The 15,317-nt window shown below is 45.0% G+C and overlaps 1 protein-coding gene across 1 annotated transcript in view; it reads right to left on the reverse strand.

Annotated features, from left to right (window-relative positions):
• Nucleotides 1-15,317, reverse strand: part of VPS53 (VPS53 subunit of GARP complex) — a 123,129-nt gene that overhangs the window by 39,533 nt on the left and 68,279 nt on the right. Inside the window, exons 14-15 of the mRNA XM_043478615.1 lie at nucleotides 3,896-4,138; nucleotides 631-778 (exon numbers count right to left, since the gene is read on the reverse strand). Of these exons, the coding sequence (XP_043334550.1) occupies nucleotides 631-778; nucleotides 3,896-4,138 (391 nt within the window). The remainder of the gene's footprint in view (nucleotides 1-630; nucleotides 779-3,895; nucleotides 4,139-15,317) is intronic.

Raw genomic sequence — 15,317 nt, forward strand, 5'->3', positions numbered from 1 at the left:
TTATTTTCTTTCTCTTGACCTTAAGTGAATTCCAGAGCCAATGTGGAAAGGAACTTCTAATCCCATGTTGAAGGCTGAATGGAAAATTCTTCTGGGTCTTCCTTCTGCTAATGGGAGCTCCAGAAGGGGCATCACCCTTTCCTCCTTCCCGGTTCCTGAACGTCAGCATCCAAACAATGGTTATTTGTTTCGGCAGAATAGAGAATGCTCCATAAATTTCAGGAGACACATAAAAGCCCAGAGGGTTTTTGCTGAGCCTGGTAACCCTCCTGAGAACAAAACCACTGGTTGTGACTCAGCACCACCAAGTCTGGGGCCTAGCACCACTATGCTTATTACTGCTTTTCACATATGGGAGACAAGGCTACTGACCTACTTTCAAGAGGGCACATCATGCCCTCTGAGTGGCTTACACAGCTCCAGGGAGGAGGCTGGTCAGTCTCGCCCAGCCTCCCTTTAACATGGTCCTTCTGCGCAGTAGCTGCTGGGGCTGTCTTCTGGCTGGACCTCAAGTTGTTCCCTGGGGGAGGCCAGCGGGTCTGCCCGAGGTTGTGTGGTCTTCTACCTGAGCTCGGTGCCCCAGACAGCGCAGGAAGAGAAGGGGGCACTTGGGTGGCCGGGGTGGCTCACCTGCTGGGTGGTGGCCAGGCAGTACTCGGCGGTGCTCAGGATGCTGCAGATGAGGCAGAGCTCCTCCAGGGTGAACTTGGCCGCCTCGGAGCCCTCCTTTTCCTTGAGCAGGCTGCTGATGGTCAGCCCGCCGCTGCTGCTTGTGGTTCTGAGGAAAAGCAACAGGAACTAGTCAGGCCGGGACTTCTCCCTGGCTTCCTGACCTGGAAACAGCACATCTTAAGAAAAAGAAAAGGGGGAAGGAAAGGCTGGACATGGCCCAAACAAATCCACACACAATGAGGCCCTTCCGAGTGACCTGACCTTGACGGTCATCTGTTTAAACTCTCTGATCATCAGAAATAGGAAGAGACAATCCCAACAGTGAGCCAGTTGTCAGTCATATTAACTATGATGACGCTCAGGCTCCTGAGCGGCTTCTCTGCTTAGCCTGGAATTTCCTGATCTGCACAGCTCATTCAGGATCACCCAGAGCATAAGAGCTGGTTCCCCAACTGTTTTTCTCAGTTAAGAAAATTCTGCCTGGGAATCTGTGCTTGTGGAGGGGTTCAAGAGCGAAGGTTAATACACGGTTTCTGGCCAAAGTCCTGACTGCCTCAAGAAACACAAAAGCATCTCATCTCTTCCTATTGATCTAATCATGTGATCACAATATAGGAAAATGTAGTTTTTAAAATAACTTCCTATAGTTATAAATTTTAAACTGTGAGATTCTGCTTTTTTTTTTTTCTGGCCATACTGTGTGGCATGCAGGATGTCTTAGTTCCCTGACCAGGGTCAAACCTGCACCCCTTGCAGTAGAAGTGCGTGGTCTTAACCCCTGGACCACCAGACAAGTCCAAGATTCCACTTTTTAGAAAGACAGAATTCAATGACACTTATCTTTAAAAAAAAAAAAAGGAGAGATTCTTTTCCTTCAAAAACCAAAAAAATCCTAAACTTGCCAGTCTTATTGGTAATTAAAGATTTGAAGATGTCTTAATTTTTAGTACCTATAAGGGTATAAGGACATGGCCCTCTCTTCCACATTGGGTTAGGAGCAAACTATATAATCATTTTGGAAGTATATTTCAGGAGCTTAGAAAAAAATCTTTAGACTATTTGACCCAGTAATTCTACCTCTGTTCAAGGACGCTTTTCTGAGTGTCATCTGAAATACCAAAATAGTGAACCCAATGTAAATGGTTAATTAAGAGAATGGTCAATAAAAAAAAAAATCTCAGAAGTTAGCTTGGGGTCTTCTGTATGTGGGAACATCATGGCATCATGATGTTCATGATGTTAAAAAAGTGTCTTGACTGGAACTTCCCTGGTGGTCCAGTGGCTAAGATTCTGCACTTCCAAGGCAGGGGGCCCAGATTCGTTACCTGGTCAGGGAACTAGATTCTGCAGGCTGCAACTAAGAACCGGGCTGCAGTCAAGTAAATTTGGAAAAAAAAAAAAAAAAAAGTGCCTGGATGAATATTTTTACTGTGCTAACTGTTTTCTGCTCTTTTCTTCCGTGTGGGAGACTGACCTCTGAAGACTTATCTCCCAGGCTTCCCCAGCCCTCTGGTCTTCTGTTAGTTTCTGCCAACAGCCATGGCTGCAGCAAGTCAGAGAGGCTGAGCAGAGAGGAGTCTGAGTGACAACGAGCCCTCCTGCTCCTTCTGCTTCAGCATGGTCCTGGCAGTGACCCCCTTTGACCACAGTCCCGTGGGGCAGCCCTTTGTCCACAGCCCCAGCCCTCAGATGAATTTTAAGGTAGTAACAATTACCCACTAGTGTTTGGATGCTTCAGAGTCCTCCGTTGGTTCCTTTCGCTTGCCCGTTTTTCTAAACAGTCTCTTTACTGACAATGCCACAGCCATGTACCACTTGTTTCCTGCTGTGACACTGACTAATACACATGGGAAAATGCACACAGCATGATGTTACATGAAAGCAGCAGGGCACAAACCTAACTATAAGCACTGCAGTCCCAATTCTGTCAAACAAATAAACAAAAGCACACAGTTGCACACACGACATATATAGAGAGAACAGAAAAATGTATACTGAGAAGTTCAATTTGTCTTCTCTGGGTGGTGTTTTTTTTTTTAATCTTCATCTTTGTGCTCTTCTCTGTTTTCCAAACTATAACAAACTTACATTATTTTGAAAATCAGGATACCAGTTATTAAAAATTTAAAAACAATGTTAATCATATTCAAAGAAATCCTCATTGGTGAAACATTGCCTGTTACTTTAAATGTCTTGTAGAGCCTAGGGATTTTCTTTCCTCCTAATAATGTAAAACTCCTATATATGACACATTTTAGTGACCAGGACAGAAGCTCATTCCAGAACCGCTGAATTTAGCTATGGGGAAGATTTATAACTACTAAATTCTGAAGCATTGCTTTCGACCCTATTCTATTATAATAGAAACTACTATATATCCCAAGTATCTCTAAAATTCTAGTTGAATGATCCATTTTATTTCAAGTGATAAGAAATATGGGCTTCCCAGGTGGCACTAGTGGTAAGAATCCGCCTGCCAAAGTAGGAGACTCCAGAGACATGAGTTTGATCCCTGGGTCAGGAAGATCCCCTGGAGGAAGAAATGGCAACCCACTCCAGTGTCCTTGGCTGGGAAATTCCATGAACAGAGGAGACTGGGGTCTTGCCTGGGAAACAACATGCACAGTCCATGGGGTCTCAAAGAGTCGGACACAACTGAGCAACTGAATACTCACACACAATAAAAAATATAACGATGTTTTAGTGCCCCGGAATAATACAGTCAAGTCACTATAATTAGGAACTCTGCTATACAATGACCTCACCACAAACCCCCCAACACCTTTAAACACTGGGCTCCATCCAAGACAGCAAGATGTCATAAGAGAGACTCTGGCCTGAATGAAACTGCCCTTACTGTTCGAAAGTCATCTCTACCATAACCCCACTTTTTTTTTTTTTTGCCAAGTACCTATCCCTGAATCACTGAATCCACGTGAACTAAATCCATCTATAATGGGACTGACACTCTGGAGTCCACCGTGCTAGGATGTGACCTATGCTGGTGACCAGAGAGGGCATTTCCTGTGACGGTCCTGATTGGCTAGGGGATCCCATTTGAGAGGAAACCATCTCAGACCCTTAGAAACTCCAACAGGGGATTTTCCTGATATTCTTAGCAGTTCAGTAAACAACTTCAGAATGGATTTCCTCAAAGATTTCCATATTTAGGTATATTCAGAAGCTTACTTTACCACTCACACCAGGAAGAATGGGAACTCACTTGGGCAGGTTGCCAGAGAGGATTTTCCAGGCGTATTCGCGGAGGTACTTCTGGAAAATGGTGGTCAGGGCGATCATGGGCTCCCCGGTACTGAGCTGCGAGCACTGCACCATGCACTTCTTGTAGTAGACAAAGAGGTCAGCGCAGCTGGGGAGCACGGCACCCCCCTCGTCCGTGTTGGGCTTAGGTGGGCCCTGGGCCTTGAAATCGGCCACAAACCGATCTATCAGCTCTCCAAGGTTTCTAGCAAGAAGAAAACGTGAAATGTCATTTTAGTTCAACAAGGAGAAAGCAGTTGTGCTTGACTGCCACCAGGAAATCATTCCACATGTTTGTTACATTGAAAACTGGACCCATTTTAGTAAGTCAAAGACAAATATTATTTGATATCGCTTGTATTCAGAAATGAATCTGTTCACAAAAACAGAAGCAGACTCACAAACAGAAAACAAATGTATGATTATCAAAGGGGAAAAAGGGGGTGGGGATAAATTAGGAGCATGGGATTAACATACACACTACTGTATATAAAATAGACAATTAGCAAGGATTTACTGTATAACACAGGGAACAACATTCAATATCTTATAATAACCTATATAGGAAAAGAATCAACCCATATAGTTGAATCACTTTGTTGTATACCTGAAATTAACACAATAATGTGAATCAACTATACCTCAAGAAAAAACAATTAATTTAAAACACTAAAAAAATTGGACCCATCTTTATCAGTATCATCAACCAACCCCCCCCCCCCCAATAATAACATCGATGACAAACTATGGCATTTGTCTGCTGCTTTACACTTTTCAAGGCATTCTATGGTCACATTTGATCCCAAACCCCTGGAGGAAAGACAAAGTATCACTGGACCCTCTAAGAGATGACAAAATGAAGGCCTGGAAAGTTGGTCACACAATTTAGTGGCAAAGCTGAGCCTAGAATCTACTGCTTAGCTGTGTGCCCTGGTCCTAGTACCATATTAGTATCAGCTTCTCGTGCCAGAAATGAAAACCCTACATGATGACAGTCATCATTCTCTGAACACTTATGATGCACAGCTCTTTGTAAGCATCACTTCATTGAACTTCACTTGATCATCACAATGACCTTATGACCCAGGAACTAACACTAACCTCCTTGTTATAAAGCGAGGAACAGAAAAGGACCTTGTCCAGAGTCATACAGCCAGACAGCGGGGGAGCCAGGATTAAAAGCCAAGCAGCCTGCCTCCAAACCTCATGCTTCTTACCCACCCTACCCTGTGCACACATGCATCGCTTCAGTCGTGTCTGACTCTTGGTGAGCCTACAGACTGCAGCCTGCCAGGCTCCTCTGTCCATGGGATTCTCCAGGCGAGAATACTGGAGTGGGCTGCCATGCCCTCAGGGGATCTTTCCTACCCAGGGATTGAACCCATGTCTCTTACATCTCCTACACTGGCAGGCAGGTTCTTTACCACTAGTGCTGCCTGGGAAGCCCTCCACTCTACCCTACTACTCCTCAAACACAAAAGGTATAATGTCAGCAAATACTTAGACATCATTAACCTAAAGGTGGGCTTCCCAGGTAGCTCAATGATAAAGAATCCACCGGCCAAGCAGGAGATGTAGGTTTGATCCCTGATCCGGGAAGTTCCCCTGGAGAAGGAAATGGCAACCCATTCCAATATTCTTGCCTGGGAAATCCCATGGACAAAGGACTGTGGCAGGCTACAGTCCAGGGGGTTGCAAAGAGTCAGATACAATTTAGCAACTAAAAAATAACAATAACCTAAAGGTTTCCAGCAGATAGATACCTAAACAAAGAGGAACTGTAATGAAATATTCTTCACAAAAAAATGCCTTCTTTCTCCTTTAATGCAGTTTATTCTTACAACTTCTGGAATTAACGGTGCAAGAATTTCTGAGAGGAGAGAAACTATTGAGCAGCTCCAGGCCTGCCCCAGGTCACGGTGGTGATGATGGTGTTAATTTTCGCCCAGTTCCCACTCGAACGTCACTGAGTTTGCCTCAGTCACATTGAGTCATCACTGTCGCACCCCACAGGGCTGTATTAATCGGTCCCCGCACAGTTTTGCTGTATGAAACATGGGAAGGGGAGGGTGTTCCCACCCGCCCTGACATTCTGCATCTTCTTAGGTTACTGTCTGAGGCTACAGGAACCCAGCTGTGCTTTTTACATGTATTTATATAACCGTCAGGAAGAAAAAGACAAGAACCACACGCAGTATCAATTAGCATGAACAGGAGAAGACTGACACTTTACCCAAGAGCTTTTGTTACTAAGAGTTTATGACATCCAGATACAGTCACTCTGCCCTCAAAGGACTTCAGGCCTAGCCTGGTGCACTGTGACGGTGGGGATGGTCAGCAAGCCAAGGAAGAGCTTGACCTTGGAAAGCTCCAGGGTGACCATCCCCCTTCCTCACACCCTCTTCCTGCCTCACCTTTCCATTTAATCTCCCACTTCTCCTCCACGGTGTACCCACGCTTCAGCTGGACTCCCCTCAGCTGCCCCCTCAGCTCCATCTCTAGCCCCTAACTCTGTGCCCTTGCCTGGATGACTTCCTTGGTGTCTCTCCCATGGCCATCTGTCCTCTGCCCTCCTAGCTCAGTTCAGGGGGCACCCAGACAACCCCTATTCACGTCCATCCTCTATATAATTGCAATTTCTGGCATCTGTAACGCTGACACTTTTTTTTAAAAAATACACTACTATACAATGTGAAGATGTCACTTATCCTGGAAACATGCTGACCTTCTCCCATCCTGAGCCTGCGGTGGGCAGTGCTCATCAGGAATGGCTGTCTTTCTCACTGATCTCCGGGGTAAATTCAGATCCTTCCTGAGACAGTCCTGTAGCCAGTCCCTTCTTATAAGGTGATGTTGGTACCAAAGGTGAAAGCTGCTTGCTCTCCAGTGGTAGAATCTTCTTCTCTGTGTCACGCATGTTATCGTAAGATTCTTGAGAGCAGGGATAAGGTCTCTGTTACTTCTGCTCCCCCTTCATGCTTATGCGTGAAACTAATCTCCAAATTATGTTGGTGCCCAACCTCCACATCTTGTCCCTAAAGGGTGGGAATGGAAGGCGAGGTGGGGGTAGGGCTGGTGCACAGAGGAGAGCTCAGAACAGCAGGCAAGGCTTCCACTAGAGTCCTTCTATGAGAGACTCTAACCTCTGGATCCACGGTGCCTACCAAAACAGGGGCCACAGCTCTGAACCATTTTTACTTGACCCTCTCATCTAGTTCCCCTGGAAGCTGAAGCCAGGATACTTCGTCATCTACCTCCTATTTCAGAGTCAAGCTGATGAGTAAGACTGTAAATCAATTACGATCATAGAACAGAGACAAAAACTTCCTCATAAACAAAGCTCTAACAAACTTCCACATTTTGCAGAATGTTCACTGGGTTACTTTGGACACTGTTCTCTGGTGTGAATGAGAAATAAACCAGTCAGAGTATCCCACTCCTCTCTTTCACCTAGCACTCTTCATCAGCGTGCTGCTATGCCACACGAGACACTGGAAAACGAGCAATCAAGCAGCTTCACAGAAGAGAAGAGGAAGAGTCACCCGGATGGGAAGGGCAAGGTGCATGAGCTGGCACAGAGGGTCTAAACCAATCAAAACCGGACGGAGCACTTAGTATGTGCAAAGTGCTGTGGGCTGTAAGTATCAGATAAAAATGAATTCACCTAAAAAAAAAAATGCTACCATTTCTTCCAGACACCCAATGCTACCCTGAGTTTCAGCATGATCTTATAGGAAGAGCTACTGGAGAAAGGGACATGGTGCATGCTGACCTGTTGAACGGAATTGTAGACTTGCCCTTTATGCCCTAAACCAATTACAATCAAACAAACGTTTATAAAGGGTTAAGTCCTGCTCATGGTGCTGTGAGGATAAAGACACAGTATCCTATTAGGGGATAGGATGCTTATGCTTATGATCTTAAGATCTCAAGATGGCAATAAATTGCTAGTTTTGCAGTATAGACACTACAAACAATTTGTTTTAGACAAAGAAAATATGAGAGGAAACTAGACAGAAAATTTCACAGCAGATCCAGGTGAAAGAATAAAGGCCTAGAGTCAGAAGTACAAAGGACTTCGCTAAGACCATGCTCCCAGTACAGGAGGCCTGGGTTCGATTCTAGTACACACCCCCCCAAAAAAATTTTCTTTAAAAAAAAAAAAAGTACAGAATATGATGTGAGAGGGAGAGGATGGGAAAAGGAGAGGGCTGGCTGAGGTAGAAGATACCTGCAGTTCGGTTCATACACATCTGAATTCCCACAGCAAACTAGTGTCATACCTTTTACCCCTCCATACTGTGTTCCAAAATGGTTTTTTGGTCTCTCTCTTACCCTAGGCTGTAAGCCTATAAACTAGGTACCTTGCTGCATGCATTATAAATACAACCTCATTTAATCCTCACAGCAGCCCTGATCAGAAGGCATTAATACCCCCATTTTAAAAATGAAAAAACCAACGCTGAGAAAAATAATATAACTTGCCCTAGGTCACAGAATTTATCAGAGCTAGAATTTGAACTGGGGCCTATCTCTAAGGTACTATCTCCAAGCCAAGCTCTATCCACTACCCCAGGCTTTGATTTCAAATCTCAAAAGCGCCATACAGATCTGTGGTGTCACAATGACTGCTCAGATTCACTTTCTTTCCAGCTTAAAGAAAGACATCATGGGTATGGATGGGGTCTTTTGCCTTCTTCCCTGTAACGTGAGCTTTTAACCCAAGAACTGTATAAGCATTTCGGGGGAGCCATGTGAAATACTGCTGGGAGTGCCACCGATATGAAAAACCACGTGGGAATACAGACTACTTCAGAGTGATGGCAATAGAGGGAAAGATTAAAACATAGAGGGAAAAACCACACTGCGGACCAAGCTTAGGTATGGATGACCAAGGCTGTTTTTCCTGGTGGATCTGCAGGCAGCATTCACAGAAATGGTATTTTAACTGGAAAGTACAGGAGTGATGGCTCCAGAAGAGGAAGACAGTAGTCAGAAAAAGTGGACAAGAGGATGAGCTGGGGCGAAGCAGCTTAAGACCCCAGGAAATTATAGAACTTGTTCATCCAAGGGTACATGCAAGCTTCCCAGGTGACGCTAGTAGTAAAGAACCTGCATGCCAGTGCAAGAGACATCAAGAGATGTGGGTTCCATCGGGTCGGGAAGATCCCCTGGAGGAGGGCACAGCAGCCCACTCCAGTATTCTTGCCTGGAGAAACGTACGGACAGAGGAGCATGGCGAGCTACAGTCCACAGGATCACAGAGAGTCAGATATGACTGAAGCGATTTAGCACACATACACCCCTTCCTTTTGACTGGGGCAGGGGGGTTGGCTCTGGTGTGGTCAGTGAGGTTGGAGAGCCAAGCTCTGGCTTGAGCACACCTGGGAGATGGGTTCCACACAGGTATATGGAGCAGAAAAATAACTACATGGGGGATACTGGGAACAAGTTTCTCATGGCTGTAGAAAGCAGTTACAGACATGGGAACAGGGAGGCTCCAATAAACCCTGCAGTGTTAGGTTAGAATTGGAGTTACTGGCATAGACTGATGGGTTTAAATATATAAATAGGTATAAGAGGGTAAAAATATACATAGATATACACATACATGTATGTCTTAGCTCTCTCAGCTTGGAGGGCCTAGAAGCGTGATACTCAAGAAGTAATGAACATACCTGATGACCAGCACTTAGTTTCTAAACATTTCCCGCCAAGGGAACAAGGGATCCTGGAAAAATGGATGACTCCAGGGCTAGGTTAGGAAAGTACAAGATGAGTCTGGTGTATTTTGCTGTGCCAGAAAGAAAGTGCTCAAAAAACACTAGGGGCGTACAAAAAGGATGGAAAACCAGCTGGAAGGGGCCAAGTCAAGGACAATTTGACCATTAAAACAAATAATGATGGATCCTGGAAGAGAAGAAGGACATTCAGTGGAAAAACTGGTAAAATCCAAATAAGGCCTGGAGTTAAGTGACTAGTACTGTATCAGTGTTAACCAGCTGTTTTTGATGATAACTGTACTACAGTTATGTAAGATGCGAACATGGAGGAGTTCGTGAGAGAGAAATGGAATATCTGCACTATTTTTGAAATTTTTCTTAGGTCGAAATTTATTCCAACATAAAGTTAAAGGTTAAAAAGATAGTAATGGCTATAAACCCACTGGATAAAACAGGAATCCACATGTCCATGTTGATATAAATAAATGGAGAAAAGAGAAAGCTGTTTCTTAAAACAGAAGACATGCAGAAGAAATGATGGGATTAGAAAAATAATTACTTGGCAACTCTCTTAGTAATAAAGGATTTAAACAAATGTCATTAACGGATGGTAAAATAAGTAAGTGAAATATGAGAAAAGAGCTATTTATATGAGTTCATGGTTAAGTAATTAACACTTATTAAACACTTATTAATTAACCTGGCCGATACCATCTAAACCAAGTAGTAAAACTGAGCAGCACAAGTTATGAGACACGTTGACACTGTATGTCTCGTGATAGGAGTCACTGAGAAAAACACAGCACCACTTCTGTATGAATCACGACTCATGAGGCTGCATCAGTCAGAACCAGACTGAGGGACATTCCACAAAGTAACTGGCCTGCACTCATCAAAAATTTTCAGGCTATGGAAGATAAAGAAAGAATAAGTTATTTTTCTGGATGGAACCAAAGAGTTGTGACAAATAAATGTAACCTGCGATCCTGGAATGGATTTGGGATCTATAAAAAACAGGATTGGGACAAATGGGGAAAGTGAATGGGGTCTATGGATTCAATGCAAGTGCTGTGTCAACGCTACCTTCTTGATTGTAATGACTACGCTGTGGCTATGTGGGGCTGTCCAGGTGGCTCAGTAGTAAAGATCCGCCTGCCAATGCAGGAGACATAGGTTCAATACCTGGGTGGGGAAGATCCCCTGGAGAAAGGAATGGCAACCCACCCCAGTATTCTTGCCTGGAAAATTCCATGGACAGAAGAGCCTGGTGGGCTACAGGCCACAGGGTCACAAAAGAGTCAGACACGACTTAAGAGACTAGTAAATAAACAAACAAAAACCATGTGTATATCTATATGAGAATGTGTCTGTCTGTGAGTGTGTCTGCTCAGAGGTGGGAGGGACAGCTATTAATGGAAAAATCTGGGTGAAGAATACACAGGAGCTCTGTGTACAATTCTTGGAACTCTTCTGAAAGTTAGAAGTTAATTCAAAACAAACGATAAGCAACGTCTGTTTACAGAGAAACTCTAGGCTTGACCAAGCTAGAAGCGGTGGCAGGCTCTATTTCAACAAAAGCTATTACAGAGAACTCAGGAGAATGGGCAGAAATGGAGTCACTAATAATTTCTCAGCCTGAAAATGTCACTGAATGGAGTGAAGAAAAAGTGATTACGGAGAGAAATCAAATGGGCAGAAATGGAGTCACTAATAATTTCTCAGCCTGAAAATGTCACTGAATGGAGTGAAGGAAAAGCGGTTATGGAAAGACATCGCTTCTGCAAGAGTCGGCCAAAGAAAATGACTACATCTCCAAGAGTAGAAGAGATACAACTAACTTCCTCCTTGGACATAAACAAAAACTGAGAAACCGGTTTAGGGCACAGGAGGACAGCTCGGCCCAGCTGGGTGAGAGGTGACTTCGGGACAGCCCCACTCCTGCCTCCTCCCTGGGCACCGGCTCTGCGGTCCTCCTGCTGCTGCTGGGCCCTGGGCTGGGGCAGGTGCTGCCAGGACGCTCCCCGGCAGGGAGGGCGCTACGGGGATGAGAGAGTGGACCCCACGCCAGGCTCAACAGAGAGCTGGCAGCACCGACGAGGCCACCCAACCACCTGAGAGCCTGGAACAGGACTGCCATAAGGGCAGGGCAGACACGGCTCCCGAGCCCTGTTTTCTTCTGCCAGGTGCCGACACGTCGTGTCGTTTCACCCTCGCTGCTAATCCTTCCAGGGGGGCTTTATACACTTGATGGTAGAGGGTGCTAAACAGACTCGGAGAGGTGAGGACCAGAGCTGGAGGCCCGAGGAGGAGTGCAGGGCTCAGATGCAAGTGCAGGTCTGTCTGGCACCCAGGCCCATGCTCTTTCCACTACCTTGAGTTGGGTCTCTGTCCTCTGGGAGCGTGTGAATGGCCTCAGGTTTTCCTCCTTGCAGAGCTACAACAGGAGTAGTGATTTGCCCCCAGTCAGTGTCCACCTGAGTTCCTTCCCCAGTCTTGGGATGCTCTGACTTCAGGAAGGACTTTGAAGAACCCCTTGAAACTATACTCAAAATAGTGTGTGGGTTCACGTGTTTGTTTTTTTTTTTTGGTGGCAAGAGGGCCTGTGGTTTTTGTTGGTTCTCAGAGGGGTCTATGACTCAAGGTTAAAAACCCGCTGCTTTAGGCATTATTCTGTCTGATGCTCTCCTGTAACAGACGAGGAAATGGGTTTCTTGAACTTGATTTCCTGCTCCCAGCTTTTGTTGCTTGTTCTGGAGCGAGAGCAGCCCAGCCTACGCAGCTCTCCTACGAGAAGCTTCCGCTACTGCCCTTGTGCTGTGGCTGCGTCCTGGCGAGTCCAGGCGGCAGGCTGAGGGGCCAGCCCTGCATTTTTCAGAGAGAAATGGAGAGTCCCTAAGGAAGGGAGGGCTGGCCCTTCGCCCAAAGTATCATGAACAATGAGTGTGCTTTACATGAATGGAGGCCATGTGAGAAGAGTGGATCCCAGGATGACACCAGATAATCCACAAAATGACTCTTTTTTCTTTTTTTTTTAAGGCTGGATAGGTTTGGGGGAAACCACATGGTTATCTCAGATGTGCACTTTAAACCCTGGACCCAACAGCTTTCAAGCCTTTCTAAAATTAAGAATTTGGATTGATAAGAGAAGATAGGAGTTTGGCCCATAGTAGTCATACAGGCGGACTACTTCAAGACCTGTTCATCTAACAGGCAAATAGCAGCTCCTTTTTCCTGCCCTGCAGAGGTGTCTTATTAGTAATCCTGAAAAAAACTTTGTGAATGCAGATGTTTAAACAGGATGTTTTAAAAAAACAGACAGGATGTTTAAAAAAAACAAAAATGGTAATAGTAACTATTTAACAGACGAGGAAATGATTTCTTAAACTTGATTTTAGTAGTCTGCCCTTCTGCATGCCTATGGATGTAAGCCAAATGCATACAAAGCAGGAGGAAAACTGAGGCTTTACAAGGCAAAAGATGTCAAGGCAACTTTTTTTTTTTTGCTGGGTAGGTGGCAGGGAGGAGGTTGTTTTTGTTAACATAGAAGCTCTTTCACAAATTAATTTTCTGGGGTTTTAATACGTAATTTGTAATATGATTACAAAATTTTGTAATCAACGAAGAAAAGAATAGAAGCAATCTATCACCAATTCAATGGACATGAGTTTGAGCAAACTCTGGGAGACAGTGGAGGACAGAGGAGCCTGAGGTGCTGCAGTCCATGAGGGGTCGCAAAGAGTCAGACATGACTTGGCGAATGAACAACAACAAAAAATCAAATAGTTGAAGAACAATAACATTCCAGGTGAGACACAAATACCCACTTGAAATGTTCTCTTAATTTTCTGGTTTACCCTTGGAATATACGTGCTAAAATGAAAGAAGCATTAAAAAAAAGAGGGGGAGGGACTAGACTTTAGGATCTAAGTGCGTTCCCAGAGAAGTCCCCTCGAGGAGTTTCTCAGAGCTGCTGTCGTCCCTGTGTGAGCCACTGTCTGGTCCTCTTAAACATATACTTTAGGCTACAGGGCCTCTTCTTGAAGCCTGGACCAGCCTGCCTCCAGTCAGTTCAACCTGTTTCAGAAACCCGGCCTTTCCAAAATCTGCCTTCCATTGTGGAAGGGCCTTCCACAGTTGCTCTGGCTGTGGACAGAGCTTCAGGGATGAGGAGGGGTCGCTGTCCTCTGCATAGAAGTGGATACTGGAACATGACCACACTCTTCTGGCTGTGAGAGCACTCATGACCGTATTCAACTGGCTGTGGTTGCAGTGGGCTGCTTGATAAGCATTTTCTGGAGCCCCTGCATTTGTAAAAAGCATGTATATTAAATGGATGATAATCCATCAAAGAAAATAAGAAGCCATCAGTCCAAACAGACAAAAACAAACAAACCAACAAGTGGGGGAGAAGAGGAAGCTCTTCCTTCTAGTAGAATCCCAATAAGTAAATGTAGAAGAAATGATAGAAACCCGCAGTGTCTGGCAAACACTACAGTAATCACTGTGTCAGGCAGGAATTGTCAAGAGAGTGACAATGAGGGGCAAAGTGACGAGACGGGGGATATTTACATGGTCCCAAAGTATCCCCCCACAAGATACTTATTATAAAGCAAAAATGCAGCTTTATTGGGGAAAAGCTGGCAGACACCACTTAAGCAACTGGTCAAGGTCAACCTCAGCAGTAACAGGACAAAGCCACGTGAGGTGCCCCCTCCTGACATCGTGCGCTGGGCACTGAGAAGACACAATGTCACCTCTGTGGTATTCTTGCCCAAAACACATAATCTGGATTTAATCAAGAGGAAACATCACAAACAGAAATTGAGGGCTTTGGACAAAAGAGCTGGTCAAACACTTTTTCAAGAGTGTCAAGGTCATGAAAGACAAAGAAGAGACTGAGGAACTGTTCAAGCTTAAAGGGGACTAAGGAGACCTGACAACTAAATGCATGACTGGGTCTTGGACCAGAGGAAGGACATTTAGGGGAGAATGGCACCTTCCTGATTTTGATAACTGTGGTTCTCTAAGCTGCTACCATTCTCTGGGGGCTTCCCAGGTGGTGCAGTGGTAAAGACCCCACCTGCTAATGCAGGAGACATGGGTTCAATTCCTGGGTCAGAAGATCCCCTGGAGAACAGAATGGCAACCCACTCCAGTATTCTTGCCTTGGAAATCCCATGGATAGAAGTGCCTGGTGGGCTACAGTCCACGGGATCACAAAGAGTCAGACCCAACTTAGAAACTAAACCACCACCACCATTCTCTGGACAAATGAGAATTCTTTTATAACTTTTTGGTGAATCTAAATGATTTCAAAATGAAAAGTTAAATTATACTTGAGAACATATACATTAGAGTTGAGGCTTTCAGTCTCCACTTTTCAGCACCTGATATCATAAAGCCTGGCAGATTGACATGCAGATGTAAAGGGCTCAGTGCCCATCTCGGAAATAGGCGCTGGGACCTGTTTGGGAGCGCCTCAGAGTCACATTCAGGCTTCTGAGATTTTTAGACATAATCCATTATAACACTCAAAAGACCAAAAAGTATCCTTAACAGCTTTCCAGGGAGGGTCATGGGCATGCCAAGTCCCTCCTTCAACCTCTAGAACGAGCTGTGCCCTTGTAAGGCCCCTCCCTGACTTGACGAGGGAGAAATGGC

This window comes from Cervus canadensis, chromosome 1 (genome assembly GCF_019320065.1).
Source record: "Cervus canadensis isolate Bull #8, Minnesota chromosome 1, ASM1932006v1, whole genome shotgun sequence".
Taxonomy (NCBI): Eukaryota; Metazoa; Chordata; class Mammalia; order Artiodactyla; family Cervidae; genus Cervus; species Cervus canadensis.